Here is a 16,178-nt window from a genome sequence, read left to right on the forward strand (position 1 = left end):
ACGGCCAAATTTCTCGCGGTCGCGAAAGTGTTAACAAAGCTACCGTATGCAACCGTGTTCTTAGATTTAAGAACACTTTAAAGAGCCCAGACGTTGAAAATTCAGACTGCATTCTGACTGAAAAATTCAGACTGAAAATTTTATCCTTTTTACATTGTTTTCAGCATTTGTGTGGCATTGTTATTGACCGACAGAAGGCAGTGATAACTAACATGCTTATCCAAATAACCAGGTCTTTGTTGTAGCCACGTCATGCACATAATCCATCGATGAAAGCTTTCTGCTGAAATCATATAAGATTTTTACTGGTGCAAGAACACGTGCGTACATGTAGTAAATGCAGTTTAGCACAGAGCGCCGACAGCCACTAAGCTTTCCTGACTAGCCTTATCGACTGTCCCACATTTCATGATGAACAGAATGATAGAAAAGAATCATGCGTATAAGATGCGAACGGTAGTACTCAACGAATCGCACAGATATACGGGCTTTCTGCAATTTTTTTTTCTCTCTTTTTTGTAGTATGCAGATGACAAAAATGTAAATAAGTAGTTCAGTCACGCTACAGCAGTGCATAGCAGGCAGAGCACAAGTTGACCTCGTACAAACAACACAGCAAAGGCATGATTTAGTGCGAAAGCGGGAGGAAAATCACCCACGGCGAGCATTACTATGAAAGGCAGAAAGCACTTTACTCGAGGGTAATGTTAACGTTGCATAGGCGTCGTACACTGATTCAGTAGAGAAGAGCGTAGATGTTAATGGCAAAACTGTCAAAAACTCATTTTATCCCCGGACAATCGGCTCAGACCGCATGCAACGAAGCACCGCTCCGTGCATACGCACCGCCGACTGCCTACCCACACTAGCGCGGGGATAGCGCTGCCACCTATAGCCTGATCTCACAGAAATAGGGCTTACCCTGTTCCCTTACGATGGCCAGACTGAAGGTCTGCCCAAGTGCTCAGCTTTACACAGGGTGCTTCTTTTTTTTAAGACAATAGAAATTTTTAATTAAAAATTCTATGACAAGACTCCAGTTGTTTTCGCACAAGAATTCTCACGAATTCCATGTCGGGGCAGAAATATATTATTGGAGCTAAAATAAGGCCTATGTGGTTAGTTAACAACCCATTAACTTTTAACTCTCCGACTTCAGTGTAGTTGTTTATATTACAAAGTTGTAGTGCATGACAGTTTATGGCATAAACATTTTTTTCAGAAATCGCAAAGGGTAAAATTAAATTGAAACTGTCATTATCAAATTTTAAAAGGGTTTACAATACCTTTTTAAGCATTTATCAAATAGCCTCATTAAGAGAGCTTACTGCCTCACGAATCGGCTTCCGCAAAAGTTTCGACAATCTGTCAAGTACGGAGGGAATCACAGAAATTTGTCGCAAGCGTCAAGCGCCCTTAATATTCGTTTCGTACCGGCGAGCACACAGAAAGCTTGTACACAGGAGGGTTGACAAGGGGGCAAGATGTGTATGTTTGCCAGTGCACATCATGACCATGAGCATTTTCTTTAATTTCATTTTTCATTGTGGCTGGGAAGACGCACGGGCACGTGGCGGCATCCCCCAGTGGCCATGGTAACTATGCAGCTCACAAAGCTCAAATCAGCCAATTGACGAGGACTTTGGGTTTACGGCATCGCTTGCCGAGAGAAGCTGGAACAATTTCTAGCTGACTTTGAGAATGAGTTGTCAATTGCAGTCAAGGTGCTACACTATAATATTAGGCTGGCATGTTTGCACCAGCCAAGACTACTGATCAACAGCATTTTCTGACCAAGCTAAAAAGGTGTTACGGTCCCCTATAATTAAAAAGGTACCGACACGAAATTTCGTGGCCAAAACAGCCTACGGGATCGATTTCCATGAACATGCATAAATCGTCTGCAAAATATTAATAGCGAATAAAGCTTGGAATGTATTTTACAGTATTTTCAAGTTTGAAAACTGCAGGTATTGACACTATCCAAAGAGGCCCCTTTAATTCACTCACGTCACCACGCTGCAGTAAATAAAATAAGTTGATGACGTCACAGCCACCCTTTTGCCGCGTTGGTTCTAGCAGTCTATACTTCTGTGTAGTTGGTCATGAGTGCGTGGCCACGCGTTGGAAGTTTCGTGTTTGGCAATACTGCAGTTCTGTTTCGTATTCGAAAGGAATTCTTGATGCAGACCGTTTAGAAGCGCGTCGCAGTTCTGTGTGCTGATGTGGTCAAGAGCGGCACATGCTAGATGACAGTAGTTGCACTCGACGGCTTGTTGTTGTTTGGAGCTCTATTAAATCAAAATTGAAACTGGTCGATAAAAAGGGGCCTGTCTGTCACATGCTGCAGCAAACGATGTGCTATGCTATGACAAACAGGCCAACTAAACATTGCAGCCATTAAACATGAGGCCAAAATTTTTTTTGTGTCGGTACCCTTTTAAGGAAGATATCGAAACCGATCACACGCACCGCACACGAAGCGTGGCCTCTCTGGTATGACTGTCCGGAACTACTCATGACAAGGAAGTCACTGAGCTTTATTTGTGCAGTGCATGTAGTGCTCTTATACAAAGAAGTAGCAATGAGCAGCAGTGCAGCATGTCTGGGTTGTCGCCCAATTAGAGTGTGTGGTACGCTTACAACTGTGCAAGGCCACATGTCCTACTATGCAGATAGTTGAAAATGTTTTTGTAATAGAGTTATCAGCAGTTACACATCCTCCCACTCTCCATCTATCAGCAATTAAAGGGGCCATGGAAAAAACGAAGCTGCCTGCTTCTAATTTTCCCTGCTTTTATCGGAATTAGACATGCTGATTGCAAAATATTTTGGGGAAATATCAACGTGATAGCATTAAAGCGCTCGTTTAGCAGAAATTCCGCAGTAGGTGTTGGTGTGACGTCGTCATTTTTGAGCGAAAGATCATCGCCTTGTCCATGACCGAAAAATTGAGAAAGATGCAAATAAAATTAATGCTATCCATGAGGCTCGAACCCAGGGCGTCCGCATGATAATCAGGTGTTCTACCACAGGGTCACGACATTTGTTGAAATTGCTTTAGAAAAAAAACACGAATGTCATGTAGTAGAAGAAGTCTTTTAATACATCAAGTATTGCATGGCAGAAGCATAGAATCGTGCCAGGCATCAAAAGGTATTGAGTAACGAGTAGGTGTTTTAAAGGCCCACTCATTACAAAGAGCTCAGACATATTTAATTATTATCAGCCGCAGAACCATCAAGTGAACATATACGTAGGGCAACACGCGACTGGTGCATCTCGGTGGATGCCCTCGCTGACTCGCAAAGGAAATTATGGCATAGTGGGCACTTAAGAACTGTGCTTGCAAGAGGCATTCAGTGATATTTTTGAAGCGGCCAACATTACGTGCACTGTCATTCGTTTCTTAATAGCACGGTTGAGGCATGGACCGAGAACCAAGCAGGTTAGCAGTACAGAAGGCTGACTAATGATTGATATGTGGGGTTTAACATCCCAAAACCACCACATCATTATGAGACACTCCGTAGTGGAGGGCTAAAAAAATTTTGCCCACTTGGGGTTCTTTAACGTGCACCCAAATCTGAGCACACGAACCTACAGCATTTTCGCCTCCATCGAAAATGCAGCCACCGCAGCCGGGATTCGATCTCTCGATCCCGATCCCTGCGGGTCAGCAGCCGAGTAGCTTTGCCACTAGACCACTGCGACGGGGCAGTTCAGAAGGCGATGCGCACGAGGCCTGATTATGTTATCGTGACCTACTCTTGAAGGCAAGTCTCAAACGTCCTCCAATTCTTTAGTGTATCAATGACTTGCAATCGCAGTTTTCTTTGGCTCCTAAGCGACCACGCTGCACCCCCGGCACCCATAAGCACCGACGTGTGACGTCGTGCTAGAAGTTATGAACACGGTGTTAGCTTTCTTTTGCTCTAAAATAATACATTTATAGGAACCTAGAAAATAAATAATACCACAGCACAGCAGGTTTTGCACACAGAGTTGCATACTATGCAAGTACACCAAGTGATCTGTTTTCAAGTACTTCGTCTTCTTGACTAAACCCAAGCATTTAACAAATCCTTCTTGCCATCAGCCAGTGAACATTGAAACAGTCTTCATGAATGTTGTTCTAAGAGTGCAACCCAGTCAAATTCGGTGTTGCTGTCTTCTCTTTTCAGCTGACCCTCGCACATACCAATTGTTTCAGAAAGCTCTTTCTCTTCAAAAAAGTTTTTTAAATATATTTTAAATTTTTAACCTAGTATTCAATGGTGCTTGCATCTTGCAACCAGCTAAATATAACAGTAGACTATCATAATATGCTTTACCTTGATGTTCAACACTATGCTATGTATATTTGCTTCCCTGTTATTTTTTGAAACGGAGATGCAAGTTGAAAAACAAGTTTTTTCTTTTTTTTTCAAAACTTACATATATATTTATCATTTGCTTTCACAAGTTTGGTTTTTCCAATTTCATAATAAAAAAAAAACCTGAGGACTATAATTAAACTCAAAGTAGGTTAAAATAACTTTTAAAGAGCACAAGGTGACTACTAAAAACTAAACAGAGCTCATTGTTTAGAGTCCCCTGAAAATTATCCCCTTGCTGCTTGTCATTGCCTTTCGCATTAAAAGTTCACTAAAGGCACCTGCTCAAAAAAACACAGATTGCCAAGCTCTCATAATGAAAGAAATCATTTTAAAAAACATATCTTTGCCACATCGATGAGCTTTGATTTGTAACTTTAAGACGAGTTTTTCTCAAGATCTTTTTTGGCCAACTTCTGGACATCATATTTTTGATACTTCTGATAGCCAGATCAAGTTGAATTATTACCCAGATATTACTACGTAAAGGGCGGAAATATCTCTTTTAAAACTTGATATCACCTGCCTAACTATTACCAGACCAAAGTGAGCAATTAGTATGGGCAGATAACTCTAAAACATTCTCATATTACAATTTGCCTTGTCCATTAAAATGCCTTGAGGCCGTTTCACATTACCCAAAAAGTAGCGATTTTCAGTCTGCGAATTCGCTCGCAGCAAAAAAAAAAAAGGGGGGGGGGGGGGGACATTTAGTTTTTGCCGCAGCGGTCTGCGGTGAGCTACCAATATGTTGAAAATTACTCGCTCTGATCACAGCAGCAGAGCAATTTCTGGTCGATACTGGTCGAAATGGGGCCGGGCCAGGCAAGCTGTCGAAATTGCATCAACGTGTTTGTTTTAGTAAAGGCAGCTGTTGCGCATTTTAAAATTGAGTTAGATTGGACAGTGTTCTTGAATGACGAAACACAAGTGCACTTTGTAGCTCTTCATTGAAACTTAATAATATCATAACGCACAGTGTTACATTATATTTGAAAAATTTTACAGTGTTTGCCACAAAGAACAGTGGCAACAAACGTTTCTTGCCGCCCCAGTCGCAGAGCGAAAATCGCGGAGTGTTCGTGGTCCATGTGAAATGAAACCGCCATTAGCGGCAGTTGCGAACAGAGCGATTGGACTGAACGAAACGATTTTTTTTGCTGCGATCGCGGCATGTGAAACAGCCTTTATACACACTTTCTTGATAGTTATTTGCATTCTACAGATAATGAGGAGCAATATGAGACATTGATGACTCAGAACTACAAAAGTTTAATGGCATAAAAAGTTTGTCCAAAATGAAAACTGTGCAACTTACCACAAAACTAATTACATATTTGAAATCTGCATAAAAGCCTACATATACATAAAAAAATTGCACTGCCCTGGCATACAAATTCACAAAACTTCTTTTTTAAATTGCATCTCCCTTGTGCACTGCATTTGTATCATGACATGTCCTTATGAAATCTATTTACTAATAATGTTAATATGTAGGGTCTAACGTCTCAAAACTACCATATGATTATGAGAGAGGCCGTAGTGGAGGGCTTCGGAGATTTCGACCACCTGGGGTTCTTTAACGTGCACCCAAATTTGAGCACACGAGTCTACAGCATTTTCACTTCCCCCAAAAATGCAGCCGCCACAGCCGGGATTCGATCCCCTGACCTGCAGGTTAGCAGTGCAGTGCCTTAGCCACTAGACCACTGCAGCAGGTTATCTATTTACTGACCCCCCCCCTCCCCCCCACACACACACCTTCATGTAATGCCTTGTATAAGTACTTTAAAGGTTTAATAAATTATTAAGTACATGTGGACTATCACTTGTGCATTCCTCCCTTCCCGGTTGCCTTTGCTGGCTTGGTGCGGCATTCCAGTTTTTCTCACTGGTTGAGTTAGGGTGTGTCTTACGACATGTTTTTTGCAGCTTAGTACTATGCATGCCAACCATGTGCATCCTCAGACAATGCCACACAACTTATCAAAGTGGAAACAACGTTCTGTACAATGCTATGAACCTCGGTCAACTATGACTCGCAGGGGACCCGAATCGAATCAGTCATCTATGGCCCAGCAAATATTGCAGCGTCACCATGTATTGTCAACGAGACTTTTCATCGGTTCACTTTGTGTGGTGTCAGCTGTACTGTTGAGGGTAATCACGTGCTTTTATAGTTATTAAATGAGCCTCCACGATGAAGCGTGTCAAGGTATTGTACTGAATGGACAACCAAGATTTTGAACACACACATAGTTGAAGGTTTTCAGAAAACGTTTCACAACCCCTTTAAATCATACTGGCATGGTTGTTGCCATCGTGATTTCATGTCTTTCAATGCTTATCCATGAAGGTATTACCACAGTGCACCATGTCAGTGGTGCCTTCAGATAATCTGTGTGCTTCGCCACCATAGCACCTTGAAATTGCAGCACAGCTAACTTTCGAAACCTGCCGCGGCTTCAAACAGATGTACTTAAGGAAAGCTAGTTTGAGCCTACGAATTGATTAAAGTGGCAGTGGTGCCAGCTGCAATGGCATTTTGCACCTGCAATTTCAGCAGAAAGTCAGAAAAAAAGTGGACACGGAACAATTTCAGCATCCAAAAGTTCCGATGCTCTTGTACATTGACTATGTGGGGCTTGTGGTAGTGCCGTGAAAATGTACAAATACTTGAGCGAGTTCAAAAACTCAGCGGTTGACTATGGCAAGCAACTTGAACTGGTAAGTGCTTGCGACTTAGTAATCAATTTCAAGCTGTATTTTTTTACTTATCATGACTTCTGTAGCAGAGACACTGCAGCATAAGCACTGATATTATTCTTTCACATGTTCTAATTACTCATTTGAAGACACAATATGGCATTACCCACTTCATATTTCACACTACCACAGTAGTACTGTCTAATCCCTATTTCACACAAATACTAATAGATAGAACGCACTCATTAGCTTGGAGCCCGATAAACAGGTTCAGTACAGCATCTCCTTATAGAAATAAAGGCTAGTGGAAGCTATGGGTGATATTGGAGAGGCTGGACGCTCCCAGCTTGAGTCATACTGAGTGCAACTATACACGGCCCGTTTCCAAAACCTTCAATATCGGTACAATGAGCAAGAATAACTCCTTCTATGTCTACAGCAAAAGAATTATGGCCCAAATTTGATGGAACGCGAGTAGCTTCTAATGAAAGGCTGGCGCACATGTGGTCAGTCCATGCATCTGCTGCACACTGATTGGGGAAAATGAGCAACTCTTGCAGCAAATTATCATCTCAACACCACTGTGAGTTTTTTTTTTTTTTTGCTGTATAGATAAGCTACTAGTAGTAAGCTACACGATTACCCTGATCTGTGCTTTAAGCTTATTTTGATTGCTTTACTGTCAACGAATTCTTTCTATAGCGTCCAGACAACCGTCAGCAGTAGATCGCGACAACATGAAGTCTAGTCCACTGGTGTTACAAAACTTCGATTGACGATAGATGTATGTAGTTTAACGACCCAAAACCACTATTTGATTTTGAGAGACACCATAGTGGAGGGCTCCGGAAACTTCGACCGACCGGAGTTCTTTAATGTGCACCCAAATCTGAACACGCGAGCCTACAGCATTTACACCTCCGTCAAAAATACAACTGCCACAGCCGGAATTTGATACCACGACTGGCGGGTCAGCAGCCGAGTACCTTAGCCACTAGACCACCGTGGTGGGGCGCTACAAGGCTTCAAAAGGAAGGCAGGCAGGCTGTCAAATAGCACAAATCTTACCCCTCCGCACATGCCAGTCTGGCCCGATGTCTTTCTGCTCCCTCTTTCCCATGGTTCCAAGTGCTGTACCTAAGTATAAGTTTCAGTGAACAAAATAAACGACGCTTGTACGGTTCAAATTGCAAACATAGACAATTACAATTGCTATCAAAGCTGAAGGCTTATCTACGATCCAGGGGCAGATTCAGCCACTCATCTTAAGGGGAAACGGTTGCTTAAAAGAACACCAGAGAGGGGGGGGGGGGGGGCTTGGTCATTATGTTTTTATTTTACTAGCACAAGAACATAGCATAAATACTGTTAACGTGTGCTCAAAGGGACCCCACTCATTTGTTCTAATTGGTGATAGCAGGTGGACGGCAAGCACTGAATAGAGGGGGAGGGGGTGCTGACAGGCTTTTGGAAGGGGGGGGGGGGGGGGGGCTCTGGATCCGCCACTGCTATGACCACACTTGCTTATGATCACGCATAAATAAATGTGGCCACACTACGTGATTCAGATTATCGTGAACGAAATTAGTTAAACATTTAACAGATCAAACAAAAGAAAAGATACATAACTTACATTGTAATAAATTTCATCCACAACTTCATGGTACGTCTTCAACTTGTAAAGGTTTACTTTGAAGTACGGCGACGACAGTATGTTCGTGAGTATCAAATTGTTCAGGTTCATGGTTTTGTCGTTGCCCCATAATGGAAGGACATTATTCTTTTTCTCCGCAGGTCCACCGGGAGCCATGCTAGTTCAGCCTGCGAAACGCATTACATAGAATAATTAACCAAATATCGCACATAAGTATTCGTCACGAAACAGTTTTTCATCACTGATCACTTAGGGCTAGCAAAAAAAAAAAAAAGACAGAGAAAAGGAAACCACGAAGCTACATCGCACACTCATTCCTGCTACACTAAAGTTTATACGGGTAATACGAACAGATACGGAATGAAGCACAGGTTAATCACCGGCAACAACGTTCATTTAGGCCACAGAGATCATTAAATTTACGTTCGTCGAATACTTCGGGTTGCCACAGAACACCTACCAGTAGGGGTTGCTTTATAAAAATGAATAGGATGTTGATACATGCCACACAGTGTTGCTTTTTCCGCAAATTCTTTCGATACTTTTCAGCCACAGTTTTACACAATAAGTGTTTTTATCTCTTTTTTTCTCTACCAACTAAGATGTGAGATAAAATAAATTAAAAAGTCACAGCCGTTTTTTTTATTTATGACATACACAGTGGCGTGTCTAAAAAAAGTAGTGACTGTGCCGTATTTTTGACTCCTGAAAGGCCGCGTCAGCTGCCCCCGGGTGGCACGAGCGTTTTGAGGCGCAAACCCCTGTGGACACTGAATTTGGTGCTTGGTATACATAAAAGCATAGCCTTTGAGATTTGCGAGTCAAAAAAAAAAAAAAAAGCCAGCGGAGGAGCGAGTTTCGACCGACCACGGTGATTTAGACAAAATGCACTCACATTTGGTTTATATATTTTATAGTCTGCATATATAACCTTCTAACTTTCATGACTTGTCGTTTTGTAATAACGAAAGCCACGATGGTCAATTCGCTGCCCTAGCTTTGATACCAAAATTGACCGACGAATACAGTTGCGTCTCTCATGGTTCAGAAGAAATGTCATGAATGGCGTGACTGGCACGGACAGTAAGAACATGGAGTTTCGTACAATAATGATGCAGACAATTTCACACTAACCGCTGCAGACGAAGCGTAGCGCGGCCAGCATGCCTACCTCACTAATCGGGAGACCTCGGAAGGCAGCGCATGGGTAGAGTGACCTAGAATAGGGGGAGTGTCCAAAGCGCCGCGCGAATTCAAGCTCTCAAGCGCGTTCGAGCGGCGAGCCTGGAGTGATCATGGCGTGCGCGGCGAATAAAAAGCGCCCGAAGTTTGTTGGCGTGCTTTTCACTTGACGTCAGGGTCACCTGACTAGCTGGCAGGTTGGTTGTTGGCCGCAAGATTTGAGTTTTTCTAGTGACTCTACGCAAGTTCGAGCAGAATCGCCGCCTGGCGGCAACTGGCCGAAATGGCGAAGTGTGGACTGCTCCTTGCGTTGTCTGCTAGCCACGTCGTGTTTCTATGTGCGCGTACGTCATGCACGTTCTCAAAGTGTGGTTTGTCCGGTCATGTCAGGGCGAATGTAACTGTTTTTACGTATGCCTTGACCGACGTACGAAAGCATTTGGTCTCTCTGGGCTGCTTATGCTTATTAATAAGATCGGCAAGTGCAACTTTCTAGAGTGTTGTATTGTCGTTGTACTCTCCATTCACCAGAATAATTTCAGAGTGGGTGCTGGTTTCTGTTTCTAGCACATCGCAAAATTCTCTTGGCATCCTTCCAAACATGAGGACTATTACATTCTGGGTGAATGCAACATTTTATAGCAACTCGGTAGTAAAAAAAAAGAAAAAAGGCTCTAGGTCATGCATTTGCACGCTGTTGTAAGGTATACAGCTACAGCACTGTAGTTTATCGATCACGCGAGGAGCCTTAGTTGTGTTTACATGGCCGTGGTACCACTACATAGAAATATTACTATCACAAACTGTGAGACTTCGGTATACTTACACTGTACTGAATACAGAGTTACCGTGTGCAACCGTGTGCTTAGATTTAAGAACGCTTTAAAGAGCCCAGACGTTGAAAATTAATTCATACGGCACACCCCATATATGATGTCGTATAATTTCACTGAAAATTTCATCTTTTTTTTTACTTTGTTGTTTTCAGTGTTTGTGTGGCATTGTTATTGACCGACAGAAGGAATTTTCGCCTGAAAAAAAAAAAAAAACATGCTTGTCCTATTAACCAGGACTTCGTCGTAGCACCCTCATGCACGTAGTTCATCGATGAAAGCTTTCTGCTGAACTCTTATATAAGATTTTTACTGGTGCAAGAACCTGCGCATACACGTGGTTAACGCAGTGTAGCTCAAAGCGCCGTCTGCCACTAAGCTTTCTTGATTAGATTTATCGACCATCCCACATTTCAAGGTGAACAAATTGGAAAGAAAATCATATGCACATAAGGTGCGAATGGTGGTACTCAATGAATCGCACAGATATGCAGGCTTTCTACGGTCCTCCTTTCTCACCTTTCTGTAGTATGTAGATGACAAAGATGAAAATAAGTAGTTCAGTCACACTACAGCAGTGCATAACAGGCAGAACACAAGCTAACCACGAACAAACAACACAGCAAATGCGTGATTTAGTGTGAAAGCGTAAAAAGAGACAACTAAGAGCGAGCATCACTTTGAAAGGTAGAATGCGTTTAACTCGCGGGTAATGTTAACGTTGCATAGGAGTCGTGCACCGATTCAGTAGTGGAGAGCGTAGATATTAACAGTAAACTGTAGTCAACGCATTTTATCTGCCGACAATCGGCTCAGACCACACGCAACGAAGCGTCGCTGCGTGTCCGACCGCCTATCCACATTTTCGCGGGGCAGTGCTGCCACCTATAGCCCGATTTGGCGGCGAATAGTGAACTAGATTATGATCTAGTGGCATGACCGGCTGGGCTCCGTCGTCAGCTTTCACGCGGATGCCGTCAAGTGGCACCACTGCTACTTTTTATGCACATGGAAGGATGCCACCCTCCAGAATGTGATGGATGAAATGGGTGCTGCCGTGGACATTTGGAACGCACCAGAGGCAGTTGTGGTCGTAAATTGCGGACGCAGCGATATCGTGGGCTGTGATGCCTCCCCAGATATTTTAATACAGGGGATCAAGGCCAGGATGCAGATGGGGCAGGCGAGAGCATCGCTTCATTGTATACGGTGTTCCTGAACCGGAATACTGCAATGACGTAATGCTGAGCAAATGCAAGCTGTGGAACGAGAAGCTCAGGAAGGTCTGTGACGGACTGCGCCAACAGGTGGAGTTTCTAAGCACCACACGAGCGCCGACAGGGGGGTGGGGGGTGCACAGCTTGTTCCACAAGGTCGGCGCTGCTGAGGAACTGAGCACACGCCTGAGACACAGGCTTTGTGTTTTTTAGGACTCCAGCCGGTTGGACCTACAATACGACGGGCACGAACAAGCCTACGTGTAAGAGAAACCAACGTGGGTCTCCTCAATGTACATGGCGCAAGAAAGCCGAGCAAGTGGGAAGAGCTATATGCAATGCTAGAAAGTGAAAGAATGAAACTTTATGCGCTAGCAGAGACGCACTTTCGTGGGCTGTAGGAACCCCCTGTACATCCGAACTGATTGATTGGTTGATATGTGGGGTTTAACGTCCCAAAACCACCATATGATTATGAGAGACGCTGTAGTGGAGGGCTCCGGAGATTTCGACCACCTGGGGTTCTTTAACGTGCACCCAAATCTGAGCACAGGTGCCTACAACATTTCCGCCTCAATCTGAAATGCAGCCGGGATTCGAACCCGCGACCTGTGGGTCAGCAGCCGAGTACCTTAGCCACTATACCACCGCGGCGGGGCCATCCGAACTGGGAATGGTCAGGCTCCAACCGCGAAGGGAATACACGCAAAGGCGGGTGAATAGGTATCCTGTGGCGGTCCGGAACGATGTGGGAAAGATTGACCTGCCCATGCACTGAACACATGTGGCTCCGTGGTAGCATCCTAGGGATTCCCGTGATAGTAGGTGTGGTCTACCTTGCATTGAGCTATGGCCAGCATGATGGAAATGCTCGAATTATGAAATGTGTGTCAATAGATGTACAACAATGGGCAGCTAACAGAGAAGTTTTACTCATGGGCGACTTCAATGGCCACCTGCAGGCACTGGACGGGTTTCAGGACTTTAATGGAGACCTGGTGGACCCGACAGCGCGTGAACTAAACTAGGAAATAGCCAACCTTCACTCTGACTGCGAGGGTGAATTCACATGGTGTGCTAAGAACAGCCATTCATGCATCGACTATGTACTTATGTCACCAAAGCTGTCCCACCACGCTACATCAATCACAATAGACGAGGATGGGAAGTTCAGTGTGGGAAGTGATCATAACCAAATTAAATTGACCTTCTCAACTTCCTCATGGCACCAAAAACAGACAGACTGCAGCGGCCGCCTATTCCCGCCTGCTTGGGGTAAGTGCACGCCGGCGCACACCTGCGCGCGTATTGTCTGGATGGAAATTGCCATTCCTCGCTAGTTGCGCCAGGGGTACGCCCGCTGATGCACTCCTGCTCGCGCTCGGGCAGCGTATGTGTGCTTTGGTCTTAAGTCGTCTATGCTTGTAGCCTGCGTGCAATATATGGCTGAAGTACTGGCAAGGTGCTCAAACACACATACTGACGACTGGCACGTACGCGCGGCCGGGTACAGCAAAAGTCACTGTCAGCGAAGTTCTTGCCGCACATGGTCGATGAAGGCGTCCGCTTTCCCATACTGTGCTTGACTATCCACCTCGTTAGCTTCGGGTCCTTACGATAGTTATGAAGGCTAACGCCCTTTTCACGGGCGGACGATTGTACCAAGGCACAGAGCAGTATATCACCATTACTGTAGAGAAAATCAGCCGCAGTTATAAGAAACAAAGTGATGTGCTTACAAAATGACCGTTAAACGCGGAGACCCCCGATTGTTCGAAGAGCGTCGGTAGCCACCACACACAAGATAACCAACTGAACTGCTTTTTTGTAGAGTTTTACCACGGCGGTGGTTTCTATAAGCTGCTGGGCCTCGAAACCGCACGAACCCCGTCCTTACATATACAACAGGCGCGGTTCGCAGCGCCACCATTGGTCGTGCACCAGGCCAATACCGAGGCCTGTCCAGGATGAGGAGCTATCGTAACACCCTCTAAAATTCTTCAGGCTTCTCCACATCCTCTTATCCCCGCGTGCTACGTCATGCCAAGGGTCCGACAGCCACGCTTTTTTCTGCGCGTCAGACAGAAAAAAGTGTGGCTTCGAGCTATTCCACGCCAGGATTTCACGCCAACAGTGCATTCGAAACTAAAGAACAGTAACATTGCTTTATCCGCCGTGTGAACCTTTGTTCGTAGTTGCAACAACTATAATTGTCGAAAGGGAATACTCTTTTTGTACATAATGAGAATATACTTCAACACAACGATGAAGAAGCATGTATTTCTCGTGAATATTCACTGAGCAGTGGGATGCATTCATAAATAAACAGTGATAAGGATGACATCCTTCTCACAGTACAGTTAAAATAACTATTTTGCTCTTACTACCATTAACTATGCCTAGTTTTGTCTTTGTGTTTTGTTTTCAGCATATTGATGTGTGCAACCACTCTCCGATGCCAAGCGTATTATGTAAAATAGCATTCTCATTGTCGCAGACAGCCCCTCTTTTTCTGCGCTTAAAGTGAAAGGAAGAAGTGTGGCAGCTTGAGCTAGTTGGTATGGCATGACGATAGTTATAGCGCGAAAACAAAACGACGACACAGAGACAAGAAGGACTGAAGGACTGTCTTGAGAATGCCTTAAATAGGTCATGCGCCCAAAATATCTCTGCGAGCTTCAAAGCTCAAGTTCCCCTGCTTATGGCTTCGGGTTTCCCCGAGGCGTTTATCGCTTCCGTTGCTGAGAGTATCTTGCGGACTAATAGGGCAGAGCAGAGGCAGCGACAGAATCCGAGCAACACGAATACAGAACGTGAAAGGATAGCCGTGATTCCATACAAACACTAGATATCACACAGGCTTATTTTAAATTATTTTAAATGCAAGCTTTTCTTTATGCAAGGTTAAGTGCCTGTCACAAAACATTCACATCTATTATTCTGATAGCCGTGTCATTCACGGAATGAGAATGAACAACTATCTTGCGCAGCATGTTTTCATTTTGTCATTGCAGACCAAGTTTTGTACTTTCCTCTGCATTTATTTTTATCAGCTCTTTGTATATGATCACATCTCTTTCCTACTTTCTAAAAGGGTTAATGGCTGCTTTGAAAATCACCCATTGCCTGTGGCAGCAGAATTCATTTTCTTGAGGATAATTACTCTGATCAAACTACTCTATGCAAAGGTCACGTGCCACGCAACATACTATGGCAAAGTGTTTCACACTAACCGCCTTGACTACAAGTGACAGTGGCTAATACTCGCAGGTATTACACACGGCAGATGGTGCTCTATCATCCACCCAAGAGAGTGGATGATAGAGCATCCTCTGCCATGGCCCAATTGGTAGAGCTTTGTATGTGCAAATTTTAAAGTTGTGGGTTCTGATCCCACTGACAAAGGGTGCTCATTTGTTCACTTCTCTATTTAGGTCATAATTATTTGCTACTGTTAAACACAACAATGAATGTTTGTTGTGCTTTCCTTGGCTTAACTATCTTTTTTCATTGGCTGTGTCCAACCACATGGTAGTTCTCCACCAGTGGACATGCTGTTGCTAAAAGATATTGTGCACAGGCAGTCAGTTATATGACAGAGTTATGCTACAACCTATCTTTTTCATCGTCACACTTAGAAAATTTTGCAGCTTGTACAGTAGCATAAGACTGCAGCATGCTCAGAGTATCTTGACAACTTGGGCATCATCTATACGTTTGTGGCACTTGCAGAAGCACTAATTTTTTTAAAAAAGGATTAAAAGCTTGTGAATTACACTGTTTTGGGTGAAACCAAAACTGCACGAAGAAATATTTTACAGGGTGTATTTACGAGTAGAACGGCTAACTTTGGCAACTGGTGGTCGATGTGAAGGCGTGTAAATACTACTCCCTAGTTACAGCCCTGGGTGAAGCATTTCTTGCATCCTTGAGTTGTCACCAACTATAGTCTAAAATTCAAAGCAGTGTTAACCATTTCAAATATAAAAAAGACACAAACTGTTCATAGAAATCATATAAAATTTATTGTTGCCCATGGAGGAAGTCATGCACTTTTTTTTTACACTATAGCCCTATTATAAAGATTTCAACTAAAAAAGGAGTGAAAGGGATTCACTTTTCTAATCATTCTTTAATGATCACCAACTTTCATTTAAGACTTAGCATAATAAATGTTCTCCACTGTGTGGCTGTGCCTGTAGAGATCAGC

At 43.7% G+C, this 16,178-nt stretch overlaps 1 protein-coding gene across 5 annotated transcripts in view; it reads right to left on the minus strand.

Annotated features, from left to right (window-relative positions):
- LOC119177192 (uncharacterized) overlaps nt 1–10,057 on the minus strand; it is a 50,663-nt gene extending 40,606 nt beyond the window's left edge. Inside the window, exons 1-3 of one of the 5 annotated variants that reach the window (XM_075878238.1) lie at nt 9,908–10,057; nt 8,716–8,903; nt 8,151–8,219 (exon numbers count right to left, since the gene is read on the minus strand). In XM_075878238.1, coding sequence (XP_075734353.1) covers nt 8,151–8,219; nt 8,716–8,892 — 246 coding nt within the window. In that variant the 5' untranslated portion in view covers nt 8,893–8,903; nt 9,908–10,057. The other 4 variants (XM_075878242.1, XM_075878240.1, XM_075878239.1 and 1 more) reach the window with 4 other exon arrangements.
- Nucleotides 10,058–16,178: the final 6,121 nt, after the last annotated feature.

The sequence above is a fragment of the Rhipicephalus microplus genome, chromosome X, assembly GCF_043290135.1.
Source record: "Rhipicephalus microplus isolate Deutch F79 chromosome X, USDA_Rmic, whole genome shotgun sequence".
NCBI lineage: Eukaryota > Metazoa > Arthropoda > Arachnida > Ixodida > Ixodidae > Rhipicephalus > Rhipicephalus microplus.